Here is a 24,929-nt window from a genome sequence, read left to right as displayed (position 1 = left end):
CTTTTTCATTCTCCTCCACCAATAATGTTGCCGCAAATCTTGATACATTTTGGCGGCACCTGGATGAATAGAATATCGGGAACTGTGGGCTTCTTCAAGAATTAATTCACGAAGCCCATCCACATTAGGCACACAAATACGACCCTGCATCCGCAGAACTCTATCTTCCCCCACAGCAACATGTTTGGCTCTATCGTGTCGTACTGTGTCCTTAAGGACAAGAAAATGAGGATCATCATATTGTCACTCTCTGATACGCTCATATAAAGAATACCGAGCGACTGTGCAAGCTAGAACCCGACTGGGTTCTGAAATATCTAACCTCATGAACTGATTAGCCAAAGTTTGAACATCTGGAGCTAACGGTCTCTCACCAACTGGAATATACGCAAGGCTGCCCATACTCACAACATTTCTACTCAAAGCATCGACCACCACATTAGCCTTTCCGGGGTGATACAAAATGGTGATATCATAGTCTTTCAACAGCTCCAATTATCTTCTCCGCCTCAAATTGAGATCTTTTTGTTTGAACAAATACTGAAGGATATGATGACTAGTAAATACCTCACACGAGACACTGTAAAGGTAATGCCTCCAAATCGGCAGCGCATGAACAATGGCTGCTAATTCTAAGTCATGAACAGGATAATTCTTCTGGTGAACTTTCAACTACCGCGATGCATATGCAATCATCCTGCCATCTTGCATCAATACTGCACCAAGCCCAACGCGAGACGCATCACAATACACCGTATAAGATCCTGAACCTGTGGGTAATACCAACACTGGCGCCATAGTCAAAGCAGTCTTGAGCATTTGAAAGCTCAACTCACGCTCGTTTGACCATCTGAATGGGGCACCCTTCTGGGTCAATTTTGTCAATAGAGATGCTATAGATGAAAACCCCTCCACAAACCGGCGATAATAACCTGCCAAACCAAGGAAACTCCGGATCTCTATAGCTGAAGTAGGTCTAGGCTAATTCTGAACAGCCTCAATCTTCTTAGGATCCACTTTTATGCCTTCTGCCGATACAGCATGCCCCAAAAGGCAACTGAGCCTAACCAAAATTCACATTTTCAAAATTTAGCATATAATTGATTATTCTTCAAAGTCTGAAGCATAGTCCGAAGATGTTGTTCATGCTACTCTCGACTGCTGGAATAAATCAAGATATCATCAATGAACACAACCACAAAGAAATCCAAATAAGGCTTGAACACCCAATTCATCAAACCCATAAATGTTGCTAGGGAATTTGTCAGCCCAAATGACATCACTAGGAATTCATAATGCCCATACCGAGTTCGAAAAGCTGCCTTAGGGATATCAGATGCCCTAATCTTCAACTGATGGTAACCAGAACTCAAGTCGATCTTTGAAAACACCTTGGCACCCTGAAGCTGATTGAATACGTCATCAATTTTTGGCAACAGATATTTGTTCCTGATAGTGACCTTGTTTAACTGCAGATAATCTATACATATTCTCATCGACCATCTTTCTTCTTTACAAATAATACTGGTGCACCCCAGGGCGAGACACTAGGTCTAATGAATCCCTGATCAAGCAAGTCTTGTAACTGCTCCTTTAATTCTTTCAACTCCGGCGGGGCCATACGGTATGGTGGGATAGAAATGGGCTGAGTGCCCGGAGCTAAATCAATACAGAAGTCAATATCTCTTACGGGTGGTATCCCTGGCAGATCTGCAGGAAATACATCTGGAAATTCACGGACAACTGGAAATGAATACATTGAAGGAACTTCCGCACTAGGATCGCAAATATAAGCCAAATAAGCTAGACGCCCCTTCTCGGCCATACGCCGAGCTTTCACATGAGAGATAACCTTGCTGATAGAATGGCCAAGAGTCCCTTTCCACTCTAGTCGAGGTAATCATGGCATGGCTAAGGTCACCGTTTTGGCGTGACAATCCATTATAGCATAATAAGGTGACAACTAATCCATACCCGAGATAACATCAAAATCTACCATGTCAAGAAGTAGAAGATCCACGCTAGTCTCAAGAATCCCAATAGTAACGACACACGAACGATAGACATAATATACTACAACAGAGTCTCCCACCGGTGTAGATACACACATAAGCACTTAGAGAATCACAGGGCACAACCAAATATGAAGCAAAATAGGAGGACACATAGGAATAAGTAGATCGTGGATCAAATAGAACTGAAGCATCTCTATGGCAAACTGGAACAATACTTGTGACCACAACATCGGATGACTCGGCCTCAAGCCTAGCTGGAAAAGCATATAATCGGGGTTGGGCCCCACCAATCTGAAATGCGTCTTTAGGACGGCTTCTAACTGGCTGGCCTCCACCTCTAACGGCCTGACCCCCATCTCTAATGTCCTGACCTCCACCTCTAGCTAGCTGACACTTACCTCTAGCTGGCTGAGCAGGCGGTGAAGAAACCGGTGCCGGTATCATGGCACGAGAATCCTGCCAAGATCTGTTACTCGACAACCTAGGGCAATACCTCCTTATGTGACCAATGTTCCCATACTTATAACACTCATCCTGTTGTCGTGGCTGCTAAAGTTGTAGCTGACCTGAACGGTCCGGATAACCATTGTAGTGACTCTGGAGTGGTGGTGCGTTGATAGGAGCTGAATGTGCGCTAAATGCTGGCTGTCCAGAGTAAGGCATATTAGGACTGTGACCCCCTAAAGCACCGTGAGATGCCTGAAATACTGAATGAAACGGTCTGGGAGGATGACCCCTACCAAAATTACCCCTGTCTCTAGACGAGGCACCATTGAACCCACCAAACTGACGAGGCCACTTATCAGACCCCTGCACTCTCTTCTGTGCAAGAACCATCTCGATCTTCCTAGAAACATTAGCATTCGCCTGAAAGGAAATCTCGCTTCCGGCCTCCTTGGCCATCTGAAGCCTAATAGGGTGAGTGAGTCCATCAATAAACCTCCTCACTCTCTCTCCCTCAGTAGGTAGTAAAAGGAGAGCATGATGGGCTAACTCCACAAAACGGGTCTCGTATTGAGTAACAGTCATACTGCCCTACTGTAGATGCTCAAATTGCCTGCGGTAATCCTCTCTCAATGTGATAGGGAGGAACTTCCCTAGAAATAGCCGTGAGAACTGCTCCCAGGTCAATGCAGGCGATCCAACGAGTCTGGTCAATGTATAATCTCTCCACCACATCTTGGCGAAACCAGTCATCTGAAATATAGCAAAATCGACCCCAATGGTTTCAACTATACCCATGTTCCGCAATACCTTATGGCAGCAGTCAAGAAAATCCTGTGGATCCTCAAAAGGTGTACCACTGAAGTGAACTGGAAAGAGTTTAGTAAACTTGTCCAACCTCAATAAAGCCTCAGAAGACATGGCGGGCCTATCAACTGCCTGCGCCGTAACAACTGGCTGAACTAACCCAACTGACGGGGCTGCTGGAGCCTGATACTGGGGATCCATCTGCTCCGGATCGGGAGTAATGGGAGTTTGTGCTCCTCCCCTAGCTTGTGAGACGGATGGTGCCACTGGAAATGTACCATTTTAGGTCGCTCCCTCCATAAGACTCACCAAATGGACTAGAGCGTCCTGAAGCAGTGGAGTAGCTATGAATCCTTCCGGAACTTGAACTGGTCCAACCGGTATAGTCTAAACTAGAACCTCCTCCTGAAGATCCACCTGAGGTTCTACAACAGGTGATGTTGCTCGAGCTCTAGACTGAGCTCTACCTCTGCCTCGGCCTCTAGCGCGACCTCGGTCTCGACCTCTACCCCTGGTCATAGTTGCCAACGGGGGCTCTGGTCCCTATCAGTCGGTAAATGTATTACGTGTTCTCACCATCTGCGAGAGAATAAGAATATAATGGTTCAATCATCGATGATAGAATAAAATCGCACGACGGAATAAGAAAGAAGTGATATTGTTCCTAAACTTTATAGCCTCTAAAAGATAAGTACTGACGTCTCTGTACCGATCCTTAAGACTCTACTAAGCATGCTCGTGACTCGTGAGACCTATGTAACCTAGTGCTCTTATACCAACTTGTCACGACCTGAAATTTCCACCTTTGGGACCGTGAAGGTGCCTAACATTTCACCTGCTAGGCAAGCCAACGTTAGAATAATTTAAGTCATTTTTAACAATTCATTTTTATTAAATAGTAAAGAAACCAAACAACTGGAGAAAATTGTCTGAATTAAAGTGAACAAACCAAAATAAATGTGATGTCTAAATACCATCCCATAACAGGAGTCACAAGTGCACGAGCTTCTAGAATAATACAAATAAGGGTCTGAATAAATTAAAATTGTGTGAAAGAAAGCACACAGCTAAAATAAAGTAGAAGGGAACTTCAGAGCTGCGAACGCCGTGCAGCTATACCTCGAGTCTCCACTGGTAGCTTAAATCCGAGAAAGTCTAAGGTATGCCGTTGGGATCAACTCCAAAATCTGCACAAGAAGTGCAGAGTGTAGTATGAGTACAACCGACCCCATGTACTCTGTAAGTGCCGAGCCTAACCTCGACGAAGTAGTGACGAGGCTAAGGCATGTCACTTATATTAACATGTACTCAATAATAGTAATAACACCAATAATAGAAATAAAACAAGTATCTCATTTTAACAGTTGAAGCCAACTCGGCAGTCATAACCAATTATTATTTCAATCAATTTTCGTTGCGGCGTGCAACCCGCTCCAACAATATAATTCTTCAATAAATTTTTGTTGCGGCGTGCAACCTGCTCCAACAATATAAACTTAAAATATAATCTATTGCGGCGTGAAACCCGATCCCCCAATATATTTCTTTTCATTTCAGTTACGGCGTGCAACCCGCTCCAACAATATAATTTAAAAAACTCTTAAATATAATAAAAATACTCTCATAAATACCACATTCAGTAAGAAATTACTAGGCATAAAGCACACAATATTTATGAATTATTTAGGAAACAAGTAATTACAAGGAGCAATTAATTGTGAAAATCAGGGAGAAAATAGGCAATTTCATATTTAATATACTAAATGTCACGTAGCAATTAAGACACATAAATCAAATAAGCATGTGACAATTATTGCATGAATTCAAGAATTAATTCGTGTCTTAAAATAATTTATGATTTTTAAATAATTATGCAAACAATTAATTTGACAAAGTATAGGTACTCGTCACCTTGCCTATACATCGTTATACATGAAATTCACGTAACAAATAATTCAAGGGTTCTATTCCCTCAAGTCAAGATTAACCACGACAATTACCTCGCTTTGCAACCAAATTCAAGATTCCAATAAACCTTTGTCTCGCAGATTCGTGTCCGAAATCCTCAAATCTAGTCATAAACAATTCAATATACTCAATACAAATCGTAGGAATTGATACCATATGAATTTACTAATTTTTCGGATTAAAATCCGAAATTTATTTTAAAAAATTGACACTGGAACCCACGTCTTGAATCCCGGAAAAACTCACGAAATCCAAATACCAGTTGTGATACGAGTTCAACCATACAAAAATTATCGAATTTCGACATCGGATTGGCTTTCAAATCCTAAATTTTTATTTTTGGAAAGTTTTACAAAAATTTTAATTTCTTCCATCTAAATCCGAAATAAATGATGAATATTAACATGGATTTATGAAATATAATCACTTTCGGATATATAATACTTACCCAAGTCGAAATCGTGAAAAACCCCTTTGGAACCGCCAAAATACATGCTTGAAATGTCTAAAAATGAGAAAAATCTCACTCTTCGATTTATACACTGTTCAGGGATTTTCGCTTATGCGGTGGACTTGATCGCGCCTGCGGTCTCGCTTCTGTAGAGCCAAATGCGCATTTGCACTGCCTTCCGCTTCTACATCGAAGAGTCCGCTTCTGCGGACGTGCAGTGCGTTCAAGATTCCGCACCTGCGACGTTTTGCCCAGCTTGCCCAGGCCGCTTCTGTGAGGTATTTCTCGCTTCTGCGGAGCCGCTTTAGCAGCCAAGGCTTCGCAGAAGCGAAGGCACCAGAAGCAGCAAAATTTCAGATTTTGCTTAAGTCCAATTTTTATTCCGATTTCGATCCGAATCGCACTCGGGGTACTCGGGAAAACATCTGAATATACCAACAAGTCCCAGAATATAATGCAGACTTACTTGGGGTCTCAAATCATGTTTAACAACGTCGAAATTATAATCCACGCCTCGATTCGGACTTGTGAATTTCAAACTTTTCAATTTACAAAACTCGTACTAAAACATGTTAAATGATTCCGGAATGACTTCAAATTTGGCACACAAGTCATAAATGATATAATAAAACTATTTCAACTTTCGGAATCGAAATTCTACCCCGATAAGTCAAATTCGTGATCAAACTTAATCTTTAACCTTTAAATTTCTAATTTCCGTTAAATGGCCATAGCTTGAGCTAGAGACCTCCAAATTAAATTTCGGGCATACGCCCAAGTCCCAAATCACGATACGGACCTACCGAAACTGTCAAAACACTAATCCGAGTATGTTTGCTCGAAATGTTGATCAAAGTCAACTTGATTGAGTTTTAAAGCTCTTTTTTACATTTTAATCAATTTTTCATATAAAAACTTTTCGAAAAATTATACGAACTATGCACGCAAGTCGAGAAACGATGAATAGTGCTATTTGAGATTTCAAAATACATAAATAATTATTAAATTTAAATATGACATTTTGGGTCATCATAAAAAGAGATGCTTTTCTTGTATTTAAGTTCAGTAAATTAGCAATGTACATAACCTGTGTTCTAAGGTAAAATTGTGTATTCCCATGTATATATAGTCTCTTAAAAAATACAGCAAATTCAAAGACAAAAAATCTAAATAATATCATATGTATACATTTATACACAATTTGAGTCAAAAGCGACAACTTCAGTTGTATTCATAGAATTCGCCCTAGATCTGCTTCGACGTGATAAAAAAACCATGTGGGGTTGCTATAATAGGCATGCCAAACCTTTAGCTTCAGACCCTTTCATGATTCTAAACCTTTTGCAAGAATTAATGAACATATCCCATGGTACATCTCCAACGAGCATCCAATCACCATCTTTGTCTTCATAAGTTGGTACATAATCAGATCCACTAGTGTATCCTTTATTTTCTGAGTATATACCTGAAATTTATAATTCAACAAGAAAACATAAGTTTTTAAAGTACTATATATATTATTAGTATAATTTAACGTGTGGTAGTAGATTGTCTGTAATATTTTTTAGGTAACTAGTTTTATTATTGATGGAGTTACCTATAGTAGTTGTCTTTTAACAAGAAAACATAAGCTTTTATAGTACTATATACTATGAAATAGTGAGTGAAGTATAATTCACCCACATTAACTTAAATTTTTGGATTCGTCTCTCTGAATGATTAGACAAGACGAGGAATGATCAAACCCTCATCAACTAAGTAAAAATTCGGATAGCCAACCAGTTACACTACTAAGATTTTAGATCCCGACCGACAATTAAAAAAATGTTTAGTTTGTGGAAGTTAAACTCACCAGTGGGGTGCTTGAACAGGTTGTCCAAAAACTTGAATAACTCTTGGTAACTTTTGTAAACCCTAAGGTCAATTTTCCTAAGGTAGGGTGCTCCATCCATGCTAACTTTCACATACATCCCTGAGGAGACATCAGTGTCTAATTTCTCGGCTTTGACAATATTTTTCCTGTAAGATCTTACTGGTGGCCAACCAACAATTTGTGCTCTGAAATTACCAAATAAAAAGAATTAGAATATAAACAAACAACAATTATATATACTTCAATTTAAAATATGTTGGGGTCGGTTATATATATTTTCAGAAATTGATCATATTGTTCCATTTTAAACTTGAATCAAACCAACGTTGCACAAACAAAAACAAAAATAAGAAAATACTAGAAGTGTTTTTCTATATTTTCTACCGATATATAAATTTTTGAATGGACGACTAAAATACTTCTAGAAGACATATGATACAAAGTAAAAATACTAACACGGCCAAATTTCACACATATATTCCTAATTATAATTGGTATCGCCTAGTCAAACCTCTTAATTTTCTTCTATTGTTGTCATATTTTCCTTAGATCTGCATAGATTCCAAGAGATTGAGACGTTTCGAGATTACTTTCCAAGTAATTGATAAGACAAGCTATTTGTATGAACCAAAAGTATAGTGAAAATTAAATAAGCAGTACTTACTTTGGTGCAGGGGAGGAATCTTGCTGATCATGGTTTATGTTTAAAGAGTTATCCATCTCTGATAAACATCTTTTTTTGCTTATTTTAGCAGCAAGACAAGTACAAGGCTCTAGTTCTGTACCAGGTAAACCTAGTCTTAGCTCAGTTGCCTTCAGATTTAGATCATTTTCTGTTTCCATTTTCCAATTTTTGATAACCTTTTTGTTCTCCGGCGCCGGCGATGGTGACTTAGTCAGATGAAGAATTGTTAGCTGCAAGTTGTGAATGATGAAGGATAAGGGGGTGATAAAGTATGGCGTTTATATAGAATGAGATTTAATTAGGGCTACACCATAATACGCAGAGACGGATCCATGATTTAAATTCTATGGGTTCAATTTTGAGCCAAGGGTCTATCGGAAACAGTCTATTTACTCTCCGGGATAGGGTTAAGGTCTGCGTACACACTATTCTCCTCAGATCCTACTCGTGAGAATTCCCTGGGTTGTTGTTGTTGTTGTTGTTGTTGTTGTTAGGTTCAACATATAAGGTTCATAATATTGAACACATTATATCCTAAAGTTATGGGTTCATATCTATAATTTATTGCGATTTTTGTGAGTTTTGTACATACATTTGTGCTTCGCGTGTCGAAAGTTATGGGTTCAATTGAACCCGATGTTACAGAACTACATCCGGCCCTCATAATATGTAGGGGACTTATTCTCTTTGTGCATGAATTTCAAAACGCGCATTTGTTGTAGTGGGTGCATATCTTCAATTTTACTTTGTTTGTCGTAGTTTGAATTGACATGAAGCTTAATAATAGAAATGACATTTAGCTAGCGAATATTGGACATAAGTTTGGTTAAAACTTGAAAAAAAGAGTATTTTAAGATGAGATGAAAAATAATTTTTTGGAAGTTGAAATTGTGTTTGGACATGCATTTTACTTAAAAAGAAGTTGAAGTTTTGTGAGCAGAAAACTTCAAAAACTTAAAATCTACTCTAAGCCACTTTGTGAAATTTGAAAAAAAATCATCCTCAAGAACTGCCCAAAAACTAATCATTTTTTATAACCAAACAATGTTTTTAATTTTTTTTTTATGTAAAAGTTTTTAATTTCGAAAATATAGGAATATGTCATTCTTCTGGTAACGAACTAATAAAAAACTATCGTCAAACAAAAGTGGGAGGGAAGAGTAAATATTTGCATAGTTCGCATGTTTGGCCATAATTAATATTCTAGTATTTGCTAATATTGATGTTATCTATTTGTAAATAGCGATTAGACCATCAGTACTATTCGCAAATACATAATTTCAGTATATAAAACACTGATGAAATATAGATAAACTTGTTCAAGTAGCTATTTCACGTAAGATAATGCTCTTTACCCACAATTTGATAATCTTTTTAACGAAAAGTTCATTATCAAACACAACTTCAACATTTGGAAGAAAATAAAATCCTTTTTTGAGTTTTAACTTCAAATACTCTTTGTCCAACTTTAATCAAATGTTATTGATCAAATATCTATTTAATATTAAAATGAAACAAAACGAAATAGCAAAGTATTCATAAAATCAACTCCAATTAATTGAACTCTCATGCACAGCAATGGATGTCTGTCACATGACAGGCAAGATTAGGGCCCCGTTTGTCCTTTAAAAAAATTAATTTATTTTTAAATATATTTGTTCATGAAATTTTGCAAGTTTTTTGAAATATTTAGAAAATGAATTTTTCAAGAACCAAAACTGGTTTTGACTCTTTTTTCAAAATTTTCAGAATATTTTTTTCCCCACTCAAAAAATTATAATATTTTTTAAAGTAAAATACATGTCCAAATATAATTTTAAATTTTAAATATCATTTTTTAACTTAAATTCAAATACTATTTTTAAAAACAATTGTAATTTTTATGTCCAGACGCCTACTAGATCAAGTGAAGGGAGATGAGGGAACAGTGAAGAGACATCAATCAACACCAAGTATTGAATATAGTAGTCCGATGAATGAACATGAACGTGCAAATGACTTGATGACCGTAGGATCATGTAGAGGGCGGGCTTTAAACTTTATAAGTTTTAAATTTTAGAATGGAACGTAATACTTCCGTATATTATGGGCAACGTAGAAAACATCTCCACTCTTCTATCAAGGAATCTTTAAAATTCTTACGGCTAATTTTCAACTCGTCTTTGACCATCAAATGGATGCTTCCGGTTCTATTGGTGCTTAAGATAATTTTGTCTTTTATGTATTACTATATCTGACGGAAAAATAATATTAATATATCTCTATAGCCACTTTGAATTTTAAAGAAAAGGTCCAAAAACATATTTATTCTGATTCAGACGAGAAATGTACTATAGTACCGATGTCTATCATACCACTCAACTTTACATACTAAAATGTTCATCTATTATCAAATACTCCCTCCGTTCCAGTTTATGTGAACTTATTTCCTTTTTGATCCGTTTAAAAAAGAATGACCCCTTTCTAAATTTGGAAATAATTTTGCTTAAACGTACAATTCTACCATTAATGAGAAGCTTTTATAACCACACAAATACTCTGAGCCCCTTTTTGACTTGTTTAGGACTACAAATTCCAAAAGTCTTCATTTTTTCTTAAACTCCGTGTCCAGTCAAACAGGTTCACATAAATTAAAACAGAAGGATTACAAGTTATTACGGATGTTATTAGGAGGAATATACAGGTCCAAGCTAGTCTACCTTTCGATCCAGTAGGTCAGAATCAAATAAATAAAGTACGAATAGCTAAGTTCTAAATTTTAATATGTATATACAAATACACTATTTAAATAAAATCTACTAGGCTAAACAAAGGATCGTGATTCGTGAGGGATGTGATGTGGGGGTGAGGGATGGGGGGTATGTGAAATTGGTCCCAACTATGTCGGTTGATGAGGTTATAATGTAGGGGCAATGGGACCATATAATACATTTTATTGGCCGGCAAAAGCAACAACTTTTTAAGTAACCTAAAAATATAAGAAATCAATTAAACTGGATTAATGATATGAAAATTTTAGCATTATCAATGTATATAACTTAATTAAATCCTAAGCATAATTAACAAAAAAAGAGAGTAAAGAATGTCCACATGTCAAACATTGGACAAGAGGGCTATGAGATTCCAAGTTTTAGAGATCAGAATTAAATATGAATTTTTATGTAATTACAAAATAAAAAATCATGACAAGTACCATCTGTGTACTAGAGAATTTAATAAGAATTGCAGATTCAAATGAATCATAAACATGTGAAAATTGACTCAAATGAATCAAATCAGATTCGAACCTTTATCACTAAAAAATTATATTGTGCTATAAAAGAAGAAGAAAAATATTACAAAGAAAAATACAGAGAGAATTCTTATTGATTTGGGATGATTTACAATAGAATAGAACTCTTCCATTTATAGGAAAAAAATAAGTTAGTCACAAAATAACAAATCCCAAAATCTCTCTAAAATATAGACATTCACCTTAAATACAATTCTATTTATAATACCTCCCCCCTCCCTTGAATATCTATTCAACAGATAATGTGCCTTGTTAAAACCTTAACTAAAATAAAATCCGGTGGCAAAATATTCCAGTGAAGAAAAAAGAGTATACATATCTAACAATACACCTTTTGGTTGCCTCGTTAAAAATTTTGCAAGGAAAATCCAATGGGATAAAATATTATAAGGAAAAAAGAGTACAACGCATATTAACTCCCCCTGATGAGACAATCAATTCACATATTTGAGTTTTCACATTCCAATCTTGTGCACCTATCTTCAAAAGATCGTTGGTAGAGATTTGTTAAACAAATCAGGCATGTTAACTTGAATGAATATGTTGCACCTTGAAATCATCAATCCTGATAGATATGTAATGCCTTCATATAATGCCGTGGAATGACCTTTTCAATATCTCCATAGAGGTAAAAAATTTCACTATCATATTATCATGCTTAGAGTTATAGCAAGATACATATGTGCATAAATTGCACTTAGGATGTGGTACTTCAGGACTAAAAGTTGTATGCTCTTTAAGCGATTTAAATCCTTTAGGGATTGTCATATAAGTTAAGTCATATAAGCCATATAAATAGACTTTAGATGCATATCAAATTTTTATGTCATGCTAGACATAAAAGATAGATAAAAGTAATTGCACATACAATTGACTTTATACTTCTAATTGTTTGAACTGCATGTCCAAAATTACATGTCTTTCATATGAAACCAATTTTACTTGAATTGTTTCTCCAAGCTTAACATCCTCATATATATTTAGCGTTTCCATAGATGTAGTCGACAAATATTTTATATTGGTTCCAATCTCCTCTTTTTTTATCGATGAACATTTTATATCGGTTCCAACCTCTTTTTTTTCATAAAGACATAACTTAGAGATCTCTTCATTCAAATTTCAGGTACCTGAACCTCTCCTGAGATTTTATGAAGTGTTATATTATGTGATCTTGTAGATCACTTGCCTCATTATTATGATCAATTTGATAATTTGATTTATCAAGAATTTTATTTGAAATCGATTTGTCTATACGCTTTTAGTGTACCGTAGACTTTGTCTTTCTAAGACTTATTCTAAATAGGAGCATTTGCAGTGAGAATATAATTATTTTCTTTGGGTCAACAATTGCGCCTGGCATGCTTTACAATATATTGCAGATGAACTATCTTTTTATGAACTTCAAGTTCATATTATCTTATTCGAGGATCTAGATGTACAAATGATATTTCATTCCACGTAACGTTTTCTCAATTGTTTATCATGTCTCCCCCTCATGTTAGAAAAACTAACTTGCTTCCTCAACTTTGGAAATCCACCTTTGTGCGTTATGGTATTAATCAAAATATACACCGCATATCAATAATAATAAGATGGAATTATTTGGTTCCTAATCTTGAACCACTCGTGAGAGGAGAATGTAATATACTTTCGTATATAACATATATCAAACTAATATAGATAAATTTATTCTCATAAGCAATAGTTTAGCTATTAAGGGGAGGCACTCAATAAATCATTTTCCTAAACCAGCTGCGATGTAAACCAACTTATCAAGATAAACTGTCTCGAATAGAAAATCTGAAAATTATGCTCTAAATTAAATTATCGAGCAATATAATGACCTAGCCGGTCGTTTTGAGAGTTATAACCCTATTTTCCCCATTTCTGCTTCTTTTGTGCTTTACAGTTGTATAATGTCTTACCGGGTTGGTTGGTTCGGGTCCGGAGTAGTTTTGGAGTGAATTGAAACACTTAGTCTCTTAATTGAAAGCTTAAGTTGGAAGAGTTAACCAGATATCGCCTTGTGGGAAAACGACCTCGGATTTGAATTTTTATGGTTCTGTTGGCTCCAATAGGTGATTTTAGACTTAGGAGTGCATCCAGAATGTGATTTGGAGGTCCGTAGTAGAATTAGACTTGAATTGGCGAAAGTTAGAATTTTGGCCGGCAGTGAAAATTTTGATATCGGGGTCGGATTGGATTTTCGGAAGTTGGAATAGGTTCGTGGTGTCATTTTTGACTTGTGTGTAAAATTTGAGGTCAATCGGACGTGGTTTGGTAGGTTTCAGCGTCGTGGAATTCAGAAGTTTAGAAGTTCTTTAGGCTTGAATCCGGGTGTAATTTGGTATTTTGATGTTGTTTTGAGGGATTTGAAGGTTCAACTAAGTTCGTATCGGGTTATAGGACTTGTTGGTATAATTGATTGAGGTCTCGGAGGTCTCGGGGTGATTTCGGGTGGTTAAAGGCTTGATGGGAGTTGAGGAATTTCAGCTGAATCTGTTGCTACTAGTGTAACCACACCTGCGGAGTGGGAACCGCAGGTGCGAGCCCGCAAAAGCAAAGGAGGAGCCACAGATGCGGCTAAGAAGGATCTGGGCAAAAGACGCAGGTGCGATGGCATTCCCGCACCTGTAATGGTCGCAGAAGCGGATTTAGGGGAGCAGGTGTGAATTTGGACCGCAGGTGCGATATAGTTCTCGCACCCGTGAAGAGTGCAGATGCGGTCACTTGATCGTAGGAGCAGAGGCAGTGTTTTAGTAATTTTTTCGCAGATGCAAAAATGGAGCCGCAGGTGCGAGAAGTCTGGGGAGAACCTATAAATAGAAGACTTCGAGATTTTTAACCATTTTCATCATTTTTTAGCTCGGATTTTTGAGATTTTGAGAGAGATTTCGGAGTAATCACTGAGGTAAGATCCTTTTTCCTATTTATCTTCAATAATGGAATTTTCCACTGATTTTTACACCTAGTTGGTGAGTGTTTGAGGTGAGATTTGGGAGATTAGGACTTGGGAATTGGAGAGTGAATTTTATGGTTTTGGAGGGGAAATTGAGATAGGATTTTGATAAATTTGGTATGGCTAGACTCGTGAGTGAATACGCTTTCGGGTTTTGTGACTTTCGTCGGGTTTCGAGACGTGGGCCTGGGGGGCTAGGTTGAGCCGATTTCGGATTTTGGACTATATTTTAGTAGTTTACTTGTGGAATTGATCCTTTTAGCCAATATTGATTATCTAGTACTATTTGTGGCTAGATTCCGAGTATTTGGAGGCCGATTCGAGAGTCAAAGGCATTTTGAAGTAGGATTTCTGCACGGTTGAGATAAGTAACAGTCGTAAATCTGGTTTTGAGGGTATGAAACCCCGAGAATTGGTATGATGTGAATATTTGGAGGTGATGCACATGCTAGGTGACGGACGTGTGAGCGTGCACCGTGAGGGATTGTGACTTGGTCCGTCTCGTGAGATTGTAAAGTCGAATAGCCATTGTTTTTCCTTGTCTTTGAGCAATTAACTGTCTTTCATGTTAGAAACCATGCTTAGGCCATATGATATCACTGTTGGGACCCGCAACGGTCGTATACTTGTTGAATTGACTGCTAATTGTTGTCTTGTACTCAGTCACAGTCTTACTTGTGTGTTATATCTTCGTTCCCTCTCATTTCTTGTTGATACTTGTTGTATTCTCTGCTTGGGCTAATTATTATCATATTCAGTGAGCCCGAGGGACTGGAGAGGTTACTGATTGAGATAGGGCCTGAGTGCTGAGCTGCGAGCTGTGAGGTATATGGATCGAGTTGCACGTCGCAACAAGCCTTTGGGCTATATATATATATTATTGGATCATGTTGCACACCGTAACAATATTGGATCGTGTTGCACGTCGCAATAATATTGGATCTAGTTGCACGCCGCAATAATATTGGATCGGGCTGCACGCCGCAGTAATATAGCGCTTGGGCTGAAGGAGCCCCTCCGGAGTCTATACACCCCAGTGAGCGCATGTACCTATTGAGAGTGTGTATTGAGGTCTAAGAGCTGAGAGTATGAGCTGTTGAGATAAGTTGAGTGACTGCTGCCTTGAGAGGCTGTACTTGCTTTTATTTATTGTTGCACTAAGTTTTTATCTGTTGTTGTTGTGAAATTTCTGGAAGATTCATAATTGTTTTGCTTGAGCTCGAACTGATTTGACTTATACCACCGGATTTGAAATGATTTGTATTTATAGCTCATCACTGCTTCTCAGTTTCTTATTTAATTCTGTTACTTGTTGAGTTGGTTGTACTCATGCTACACCTTGCACTTCATGTGCAGATCCAGGTGTGTACGGTTCTGGTTGTCGCTGAGTTCGTGCGCGAGCTGATTATTGGAGACTTACGAGGTAGCTGCTAGCGTCTGCAGTCCTTGTTTCTCCTTTCTTATTATTTTTTCTTTCTTGTATTGGCATTTGGCACAGACTGTAGTAGACTCTGTTTCTAGATTGGTTGTTAGATGCTCATGACTTAGTGACACTCTGATGTCGTGCTATTATTCCGCACTTGTGTTTTGGGTTTTTACCTTGTTATTATGTAAACCTTCAGTTAGTTTAATTGCTTTAGCTCACTTCTGTTATATATTGAAAGCGTATTGTAATGACTCGGCCGGTCGTTTTGAGTATTACAACCCCGTTTCCCCATTTACTTCTCAAATTATACTTTACAGTTGTTGTGTGAATTGTCGGGGTAATTGGTTCGGGTCTAGTGAGGTTTTTGAAGGAATTAGAACACTTAGTTCCAAGGTTTAGAGCTTAAGTTAAAATAGTGACCGGATGCGGACTTATGTGTAAACGACCTCGGATTTGAATTTTGATGATTTCAATATCTCCGTATGGTGATTTTGGACTTAGTAGCGTGTCCGAAAAATTATTTGGAGATCCGTAGTAGAATTTGGCTTGAATTGCCGAAAGTTAAATTTTTGAGAAGTTTGACCGGGGGGTTGACTTTTTGATATCGATGTCGGAATCCAATTCTGGAAATTGGAATAGGTCCATAATGTGAAAGGTGACTTGTGTGCAAAATTTGAGGTCAATCGGACGTGATTTGATAGGTTCCGGAGTCGTTTTTAGAAATTAGAAATTTCAAAGTTCATTAGGCTTGAATTAGGGTGTAATTCATGGTTTTAGCGTTGTTTTAGGTCATTTGAGGGTTCGACTAAGTTCGTATGATGTTTTAGGGGCTCGGGTGAGTTTCAGATGGTTAACGGGTTGGATTTTGGACTTGGAACTCTGCTGGAATTTTTCTGATGCACCATCTGGTTTCCTTCATCGCGTTCGCGAAGAGGAATTTCAGGCAGGCAGAATTTACTCTTCGCGTTCGCGAGGTGGTTTCGCGTTTGCGAAGAGGAGCTGGGTTGTGCATCGCGTTCGCGAAGGGGAGTTCGCGTTCGTGAAGAAGGGCTCCGTAAAGCATCGCGTTCGCGAGCAGTGTCTCGCGTTCGCAAAGAACAAATGTTGGGAAGCACATTTTGTGCTTCGCGAACGCGAGGGACCTGTCGCGTTCGCGAAGAAGAGAGGTCTGGACAGAAAGTTTAAGTTTAGAAAATTTTTAACGATTTGGAGCTCGGATTGATGCGATCTTTTGGGCGATTTTCAGAGGAAATAACGGGGTAAGTGTTCTTAACTCAATATTGGTTAAATTATCCGAATCCATGGTTGTTTTTATCATTTAATTGGTGAATTAAGTTGGAAAAGTTTGAAAACATTCTTAGTTTAAATTGAGGATTTGAAGGTCGAGTTGTGGTCGGATTTGAGTAATTTTGATATGGTTGGACTCGTGGTTGAATGAGGGTTCGGATTTTGTGATTTTTACTGGATTCCGAGATGTGGGCCCCACGAGTATTTTTGGGGAGCAATTTCGGATTTTTGGAAAATATTAGTATTTTGATATGGAATTAATTCCTATAATTTTTGTCGGCTGAATCAAATTATTTTGACTAGATTCGAGTCGTTTGGAAGTTGATACGCGCATAATGGGATTTCTGGAGCATTGTTTAGCTTGCTCGGCATTGGATTTGGCTTGTTCGAGATAAGTAACTCTTCTAATCTTGGAGTTGAGGGTATGAACCCTAAATATATGTATTATGTGAATTGTTGGGAGGTGACGCACATGTTAGGTGACGGGCGTGTGGGCGTGCACTATAGAAATTGTGATATAATTGTTTCTGTGGAATTTTATAGTTAAATAATCTTGGCATTTTCCATGCGATTTTATGTGTTAAAGAAATTGAGCTGAAAAGCATATTAAAAATCATGTTGAGGCTATGTGCCAGTATTATTGGGATCCACAGATGTCATATTTCTGTGAATTATTGTATTAAATTGAAAATTCATACTCAGTCATATTCATTTCATTGCATATCATAACTCAGTTTTATGACTCTATTTTGATGCATATAAATGTTTTGGGCCGAATGCCCTGTTTTACTGAATTGCTCGAGTGGCTTGAGAGGTTTATGACTGAGTGAGGCCGAAGGCCTGATTTGTGAGGATGAGTGTGGATCGGGGCTGCCCGCCTCCAGCATATTTATGACTGAGGGAGGCCGAGGGCATGATTTGTGAGAATGAGTGTGGATCGGGGCTGCCCACCTGCAGCATACTTTATTATTATAGTACGTGAGTAGTCCGTGCAGATTATAGCGCTTGGGCTGAAGGAGCCCCTCTGGAGTCTGTACACACCCCCAGTGAGCGCAGGTACCTACTGAGTGCGAGTGCCGAGTGCTGAGTGACTGGGAGGCATGAGTGATTGTGAGGTATGCCCGAGTGGCAAGAGTGATTGTGAGGTATGCCCGAGTGGCAAGAGTGATTGTGAGGTATGCTCGAGTGGCACGAGTGACTGTGAGGTTTGCCCAAGGGATTGTATATGAGTAATGTTCTTCCCGAGGGGCTGTTTATGATTTTATCACTGAATTGCATCGCATTGGTATGCACACATGACATACAGGCATAGAGATGTATTATTCCTCATGTTGTACAACATCACATCATTCATGATTTCTCACACATTTTTGACAGATGGGCATAGTGATACATTTGTTTTACTTGGGTTATCCAGAAGGAAAATGAAACATATTATTTATTATTGAGAAGATCTTTGGAGAAATTTATTATTTTCAAACTATTCATATTATTGGCAACTTCGGCAAACGATTTGGGTTTTCACTGATGTATTTGAAAGAAAGAACTATTATTTTTTTGAAATCATTATTTGGCTGAGTATTTTATCCCTGAGTTACTTCTGGTATTATTTGTTTTATGTTGTTGTGGATTGTTGTGGACTATTGATTTTGGACCCGACCTTGGTAGAAGCTCGTCACTACTTTCAACCTACGGCTAGGTTTGTTACTTACTTAGTACATGGGGTCGGTTGTACTGATACTACACTTCTGCACATTGCGTGCAGATGTTGGCTGTTGTTGTTGTTACTGTGCTCGATGGTTGCGGGATTTGAAGATGTACCTGCGTTTCTGTTGTAGCTGCCTCTTGTTCAGGGTAGCCTTAGATTTATAAAAGCTCTGTTTATGTATTATTCAAACAGACTATGTATTTATTTTATTTCCGCTTTGTATACTCTATTCTTAGAAACTCATGATTTGTACTACCAGTTCTTGGTGAGATGTATCGATTTTAGATATTTTCTTTTAATTAATTTCATTGGAATTGGATCGTTGGAAATTGGCTTACCTAACGGGTTGGGTTAGGCGCCATCACGACTAGTGGGATTTTGGGTCGTGACACATATTGAGAATGTCGGCTTGCCTAGTTCCACGATAGGCGCCATCACGATTGGTTAGGTATTTGGGTCGTGACAAGCAAGTTACGTCATAAATACTAGATTGCGGGTTAATAATAATTGCACATTTAATCATCTCATAGATGCATCTTATAGTTATACATGGCAGGTGAATGGGCCCATATTCACCTTTGATATTTCCAACATTCATGGGATTCAATCCCAATTTTAGTTGGTATAATAATCGCGAGAACAAGCAATACAAGAGAATTCATAAAAAACCTTCATCAACACTTACCTATGTGAATTCTCCTTTATTTTGCACATCATACTTAAATCAAGATTGCTCAATAGACCATGCCTGATAAAACTATCTGTATCAGTAAACTTCAGGTTTATATCATGACATGTGCAATTGTTAATTAAACTCCTAGTTTACTATGACATGACTTTTATATCAATAAATATCCAGTTTACAATGTCATATAATTTCACCATATATTTTTTATCTGTATAGTACAAATCAGAAAATAAAGCGGGTAGTTTTCATATACATATTATCCTGCTACAGTTGTAGTAATATAAAGATATTAAATCTTCTAATTATTTATAGTCTCAATATAACCAACCGTTTTCGCGAATACTTTAGAAACTTTGTAAGTTTCTTTGAGACTTACTACAACACAATGCATTATTAATAATCAATTTTATTCCTCCAAAATAGTAATAATTATTTCTTCCAGAGATCTCAATTAGTTTTGTACTACCACATATTCATCAACATCCATATGGTGAATATCTCTTTTAAAGAGAAAGTTATTCTATTATGGTCATGGTCAAATTATATGCAAGATCTGTTGCTTCCATTACTTTTGCTCTGTAAAAATTACATTGCCATAATATTTTGGCATAATCAAATAGATACGTGATCAATGACCATTCATGCCATAATAATAAAATTATTTTCTTATTTCATCTCAAACCTCCTTCTAGAGGTGAGTGTGGTATATTCACTATCACTAGCACGTTCATATACCAAGAATGAATATGTATTCATAAATCACAAGTTGTCACATTGACATCATGAATGGACCATAATCATCTATATGTGCTTTACAAAATTTCATGTTAAATTGATGACAAATATTACTTTCACAGAGTGAATGATTATTTTGTGAATCCTTATTATTCTTATTACCACAATGATGACGATTATAATTTCGTATATTGCCACGTCCACATCCATTGACACCTTCACTGTAATAATTTTATCTTCTTTCAGACTTATTATATATTACTACCACATTCTCTTAAGGGAATGAGAATGAAGCAAATTCAATGTGACGGGTTTTCACTTCTTTGCCCACAATCATACATGAATTTGATCATGGCAAGGCATAGAAATTTTACCACTTCGGGTGGTTATAATTTCTTAGAAACTCTATTAGAGTTATAATCAAATTTTATTGTCTTTGCTTGTATTTAAAATCAAATTATAGAATTTTAAGAATTTAAAAGAGAAAAATAAAGTAAAATACTTACCTTAGATTCAGAATTTATTCATGAAGGAAGTTCATGGAACAATTGACAATAATCATGCTCAATATTATGTACAAGTTGAGCATCATGCACGTATCACAAAACCTGGTGACCAAAACATATGACTAATATAGTAATATCAATGCATTCACGCAAATTCCTATATCTTCTCTCCGCTGATGGTTTGATTTCTCAAACATTAGACATCTAATTAATAGTATATCTACAAATTAAAACAATCGCCTGTAACGATCCGGCCGGTTATTTTGAGTGTATTAGCCCCGACCCTCCCCCCTCCTAATTATTGCCTGCTCTATGTTATATTGTGGTTACGTGACTAGCCGGAAGGTTTGGTTTTTGGTTTCAGAGTGAGATGGGACACATAGTCCCTAAAAATGGAAGTTTAAGTCGTAGGAATTGACCGTAGTTTGATTTATTGAAGACAACTCTAGAATAGAGTTTTGATGGTTCCAATAGCTTCGTTGGGTAATTTTGGTCTTTATGAGCGTGTCCGGATGTTAATTTAGAGGTTTGTAGGTCATTTCAGCGTTAATTGGCGAAAGTTGGAAAGTTGGATGATTTTTGGAAAGTTTGATTGGGAGTGGACTTTTTGATATCAGGATCGAATTTCGATTTCGGAAGTTGAAGTAGGTTCGTAATATCAATTATGACTTGTGTGAAAATTAGAGGTCAATCGTACGTGATTTGATAGGTTTCGGCATCGAATGTAGAAGTTAGAAGTTCTAAAGTTCATTAGGCTTGAATCGATGCGCAATTCATGTTTTTAGCATTGTTTAATGTGATTTTACGGCTCTACTAAGTTCGTATGATGTTTTAGGACTTTTTAGAGTGCTTGGTTAAGGTCTCGGGGGCCTCGGGGTAGTTTCGGATGGTTAACACATCGAGTTTGAAACTTAAAGAATGGCTAAAGTGCACCAGTTCTGGTGCAATCGCACCTGCACAAGTTTTGATCGCAAGTGCGAGCTCATAAAAAGCGAGAGGGCGAGCGCAGAAGCGGGACTGAAGAGGGTGGCTAGTGGCTGCAGGTGCAACGAGGAGGTCGCAAAAGCGGAGAGTGAGGGAAGCCGAGGTGGTCAGGGTTTCCGCAGAAGCGGACGAGTGGGCGCAAAAGCGCTTCTGCATATGCGGATTTTGGTGCGCAGGTGCGAAGTCTGGGAGCTTATGTGAGATCCGCAGGTGCGGTACCGCAGAAGCGGAATTTCTGTCCGCAAAAGTGGAAAGAGCTGGGAAAAAGGTTTAAAATCGAGGGTTTGCCATTTTCTTCATCTTTTGAGATATAGAGCTCGGATTGAGGCGAAATTTTGAGGGATTTTCGGAGAGAACATTTGGGTAAGGATTCTTGACTCATTTTTTATTAATGCCCATAAATCTATTGTTGCTTCCATCATTTAATTAGTGTTTTTAGTTGAAAATTTGGGAAAATTTGGAAAGACTTCTTATGGCTAAACTTTGGGGATTTGAAAGATGATTTGAGGTCAGATTTGAGTAATTCTTGTATGGTTGGACTCGATATCAAATGGGTGTTCGATTTTTATAATTTTAGTCGGGTTCCGAGACGTGGGCCCGGGGTGACTTTTTGGGTTGATTTTTCAATTCTTTGCTAAAGTCATAATTTCATTATTCAAATTAGTTTCCTATAATTATATTTATAGTATGAAATTATTTTGGCTAGATTCGAGCCGATCGGAGTTAGAAAATCGAGAGAAAGGCCTTCTTATTGATTGGTTGAGCAAGGTTTGAGGTAAGAAAGTGACTTGTCTAACCTTGTGGGGGGGAGAGGGAATTCTCCTTAGAATTTGGTACTGTTATGCTAAATTGCAATACGTGAGGGCCGTGTACGTGAGGTGACAAATGTGTACACGGGCTAAATATTAAAATTCTGGTTCGATTTAAGTAGTTTCCTTTCTATGCTTTAATTGAGTTACTCTAGCATGTGCAGTCATCATGTTTAGCCTAATTTCACATGTCTATGTTTCTTATCTCTTATTTGCAATTTGTACAACATGCGTAGTTGCATTACATGTTTCCTTGATTCCATATTCATTTTTTAACTGTAGGATTCTTTGCTTGTATCATCATTGTTTCAAGTGTTATGTATTGGATTTTTTTGTGATTATTGTTGAGATGATTGTTGGTTGTGGCACAAGGTTCCCATCGTGCGGATTGTTATTGTGGCACGAGGTTTCTGTCGTGCGAATTGTTATTGTGGCACGAGGTTTTTGCCGTACAGATTGTTATTTTGGCACGAGGTTTCTGCCGTGCTGATTGTTATTATGGCATGAGGCTTCTGCCGTGCAGGTTGTTATTGTAGCACGAGGTTTTCTGTCGTACGGTTGTTATTATTTGCACGAGGTTTCTACAGTGCCGTTGTGAGATATATACTTTTTGGACTACAAAGCGGTACTTCGGGAGTACCCTTGTTGTTTTTCTCTGTTTGTTGCATTGTTGTTGTTGTTCCTTAACTTGTAAGATTCGTGCTTCCTTACGTGTTGTAATTGTATTCTTTGATTCCGTGTTACTATCTTCTGTGAATTTCTATTGTTACACTTCTCTGTCATTTCATTACATCATTATATCTTCTGCCTTATTTTTCCTACTATTTTCAGTTGGGCCCTGACCTGACCTCATCACTACTCTACCGAGGTTAGACTTGGCACTTATTGGGTACCGTTGTGGTATACTCATACTACGCTTCTGCACATATTTTTGTGCAGATCCAGGTGCATCCTATCAGCCTCAATATTAGTGCGTTGTGTTGTTGCTTTGGAGACTTCAAGGTACACCTGCTCGCGTCCGCAGGCCTCGAAATCCCCTTCTATCCCGTTCTTTTCTTATTTCTTTACATTTTGATAGACAGTGATGTATAGGATTGTTCGGTACTGTATTTAGAGCTTGTGACTTATATCTCACCAGGTTTTGGGATTTTACATACTGAGTTTTGGTAGATTCTTTTTATAAAATTGTTGGGATGTTCAAGTTTAAATCTCTTATCTAATGTTTCCGCACATTGATTAGGCTTACCTAGTCTTAGAGATTAGGTGTTGTCATGATATCCTACGGAGGAAATTTGGGGTCGTGACACCGTCATCTACTCAATTGGTTAGAGCCTCGTGCTGATAACGTGTTATAAAACAATAAAAGAAATAAGAAGAGTATTATAGAGAAAAGTAGAGAGACAGAATTCTTATTGACTTGGGATGATTTACAATAGAATATAACCCCTCTATTTATAGAAAAACGGTGACTTAGCCACAAAGTAACAAAATCTAAAATGTCTCTAAAATATAGACATTCACCTTAAACACAATTCTATTTATAACATATTGCATATATATGATCAAATTTTTTATTTATGCCAATATATTAAATGATGAATTTCGTTGATTTTTTTTGTATGTTTAATTTTTTCGCTTTCTGAATTCTCTTGGTGAAAATTATGACGATACAATATAACTTAAAGAGAGCTATAAGTAATAGAATATGTCTAGTCTTCACCTAGTCACACAGTACATCTTTCTTCTTTATATATTTTGTTTTTTATTTTAGATTTTAGTATAGAGATATGGTTTGTTTAAGCCTCTAGATAGATTCATATATTCATCAATTTATTCATTTTAAAAGTGCGTAACTTCACTTAACTTTATGCTCGTAAACAAATAAATAACGAAAGAAATGGGAAGAAGAATTGATTAATATCTTAATTAGCAAAAATTCCATCCACATATAGGAGCCTCTCTTTGTTTATGAAAGGACCTTAATGAAATAGACCCTACAGCTGAAAAACGTACTATTACATATAAGTTCAATATTATGAAATAAAGTACCTCTGATTACCTTTTAAATGACATGCTAATTATATATATTACACTATCATGCGTAAACTTAATACCAATTAAATGTATTAATTTTTTCAAGTAATAAAACAGACAATATTACGCTTGACTTGAAAGGTTTTTAGTGTCGGGCTACAATTATAAAGAGAGGTATGTAAATAAAAGGAACCACGTAAAGAGAAGTAGTGCCAGAAAATAATTTCTTTTCATGCTTCCCAATATTAAATATGTTTT

The 24,929-nt window shown here is 37.2% G+C and overlaps 1 protein-coding gene across 1 annotated transcript; it reads right to left on the bottom strand.

Moving 5' to 3' along the window:
* Positions 1–6,775: 6,775 nt before the first annotated feature.
* On the bottom strand, positions 6,776–8,507 carry LOC142171497 (auxin-induced protein 22E-like). Its single transcript, XM_075233903.1, has 3 exons — positions 8,223–8,507; positions 7,538–7,743; positions 6,776–7,150 (listed from the first exon to the last, which is right to left on the bottom strand). Exons 1-3 carry the CDS (start codon positions 8,399–8,401, stop codon positions 6,972–6,974), a joined length of 564 nt encoding a protein of 187 aa, XP_075090004.1. The 5' UTR covers positions 8,402–8,507; the 3' UTR covers positions 6,776–6,971.
* Positions 8,508–24,929: the final 16,422 nt, after the last annotated feature.

The sequence above is a fragment of the Nicotiana tabacum genome, chromosome 17, assembly GCF_000715075.1.
Source record: "Nicotiana tabacum cultivar K326 chromosome 17, ASM71507v2, whole genome shotgun sequence".
NCBI lineage: Eukaryota > Viridiplantae > Streptophyta > Magnoliopsida > Solanales > Solanaceae > Nicotiana > Nicotiana tabacum.
This window is presented reverse-complemented; position numbering and strand designations above follow the sequence as displayed.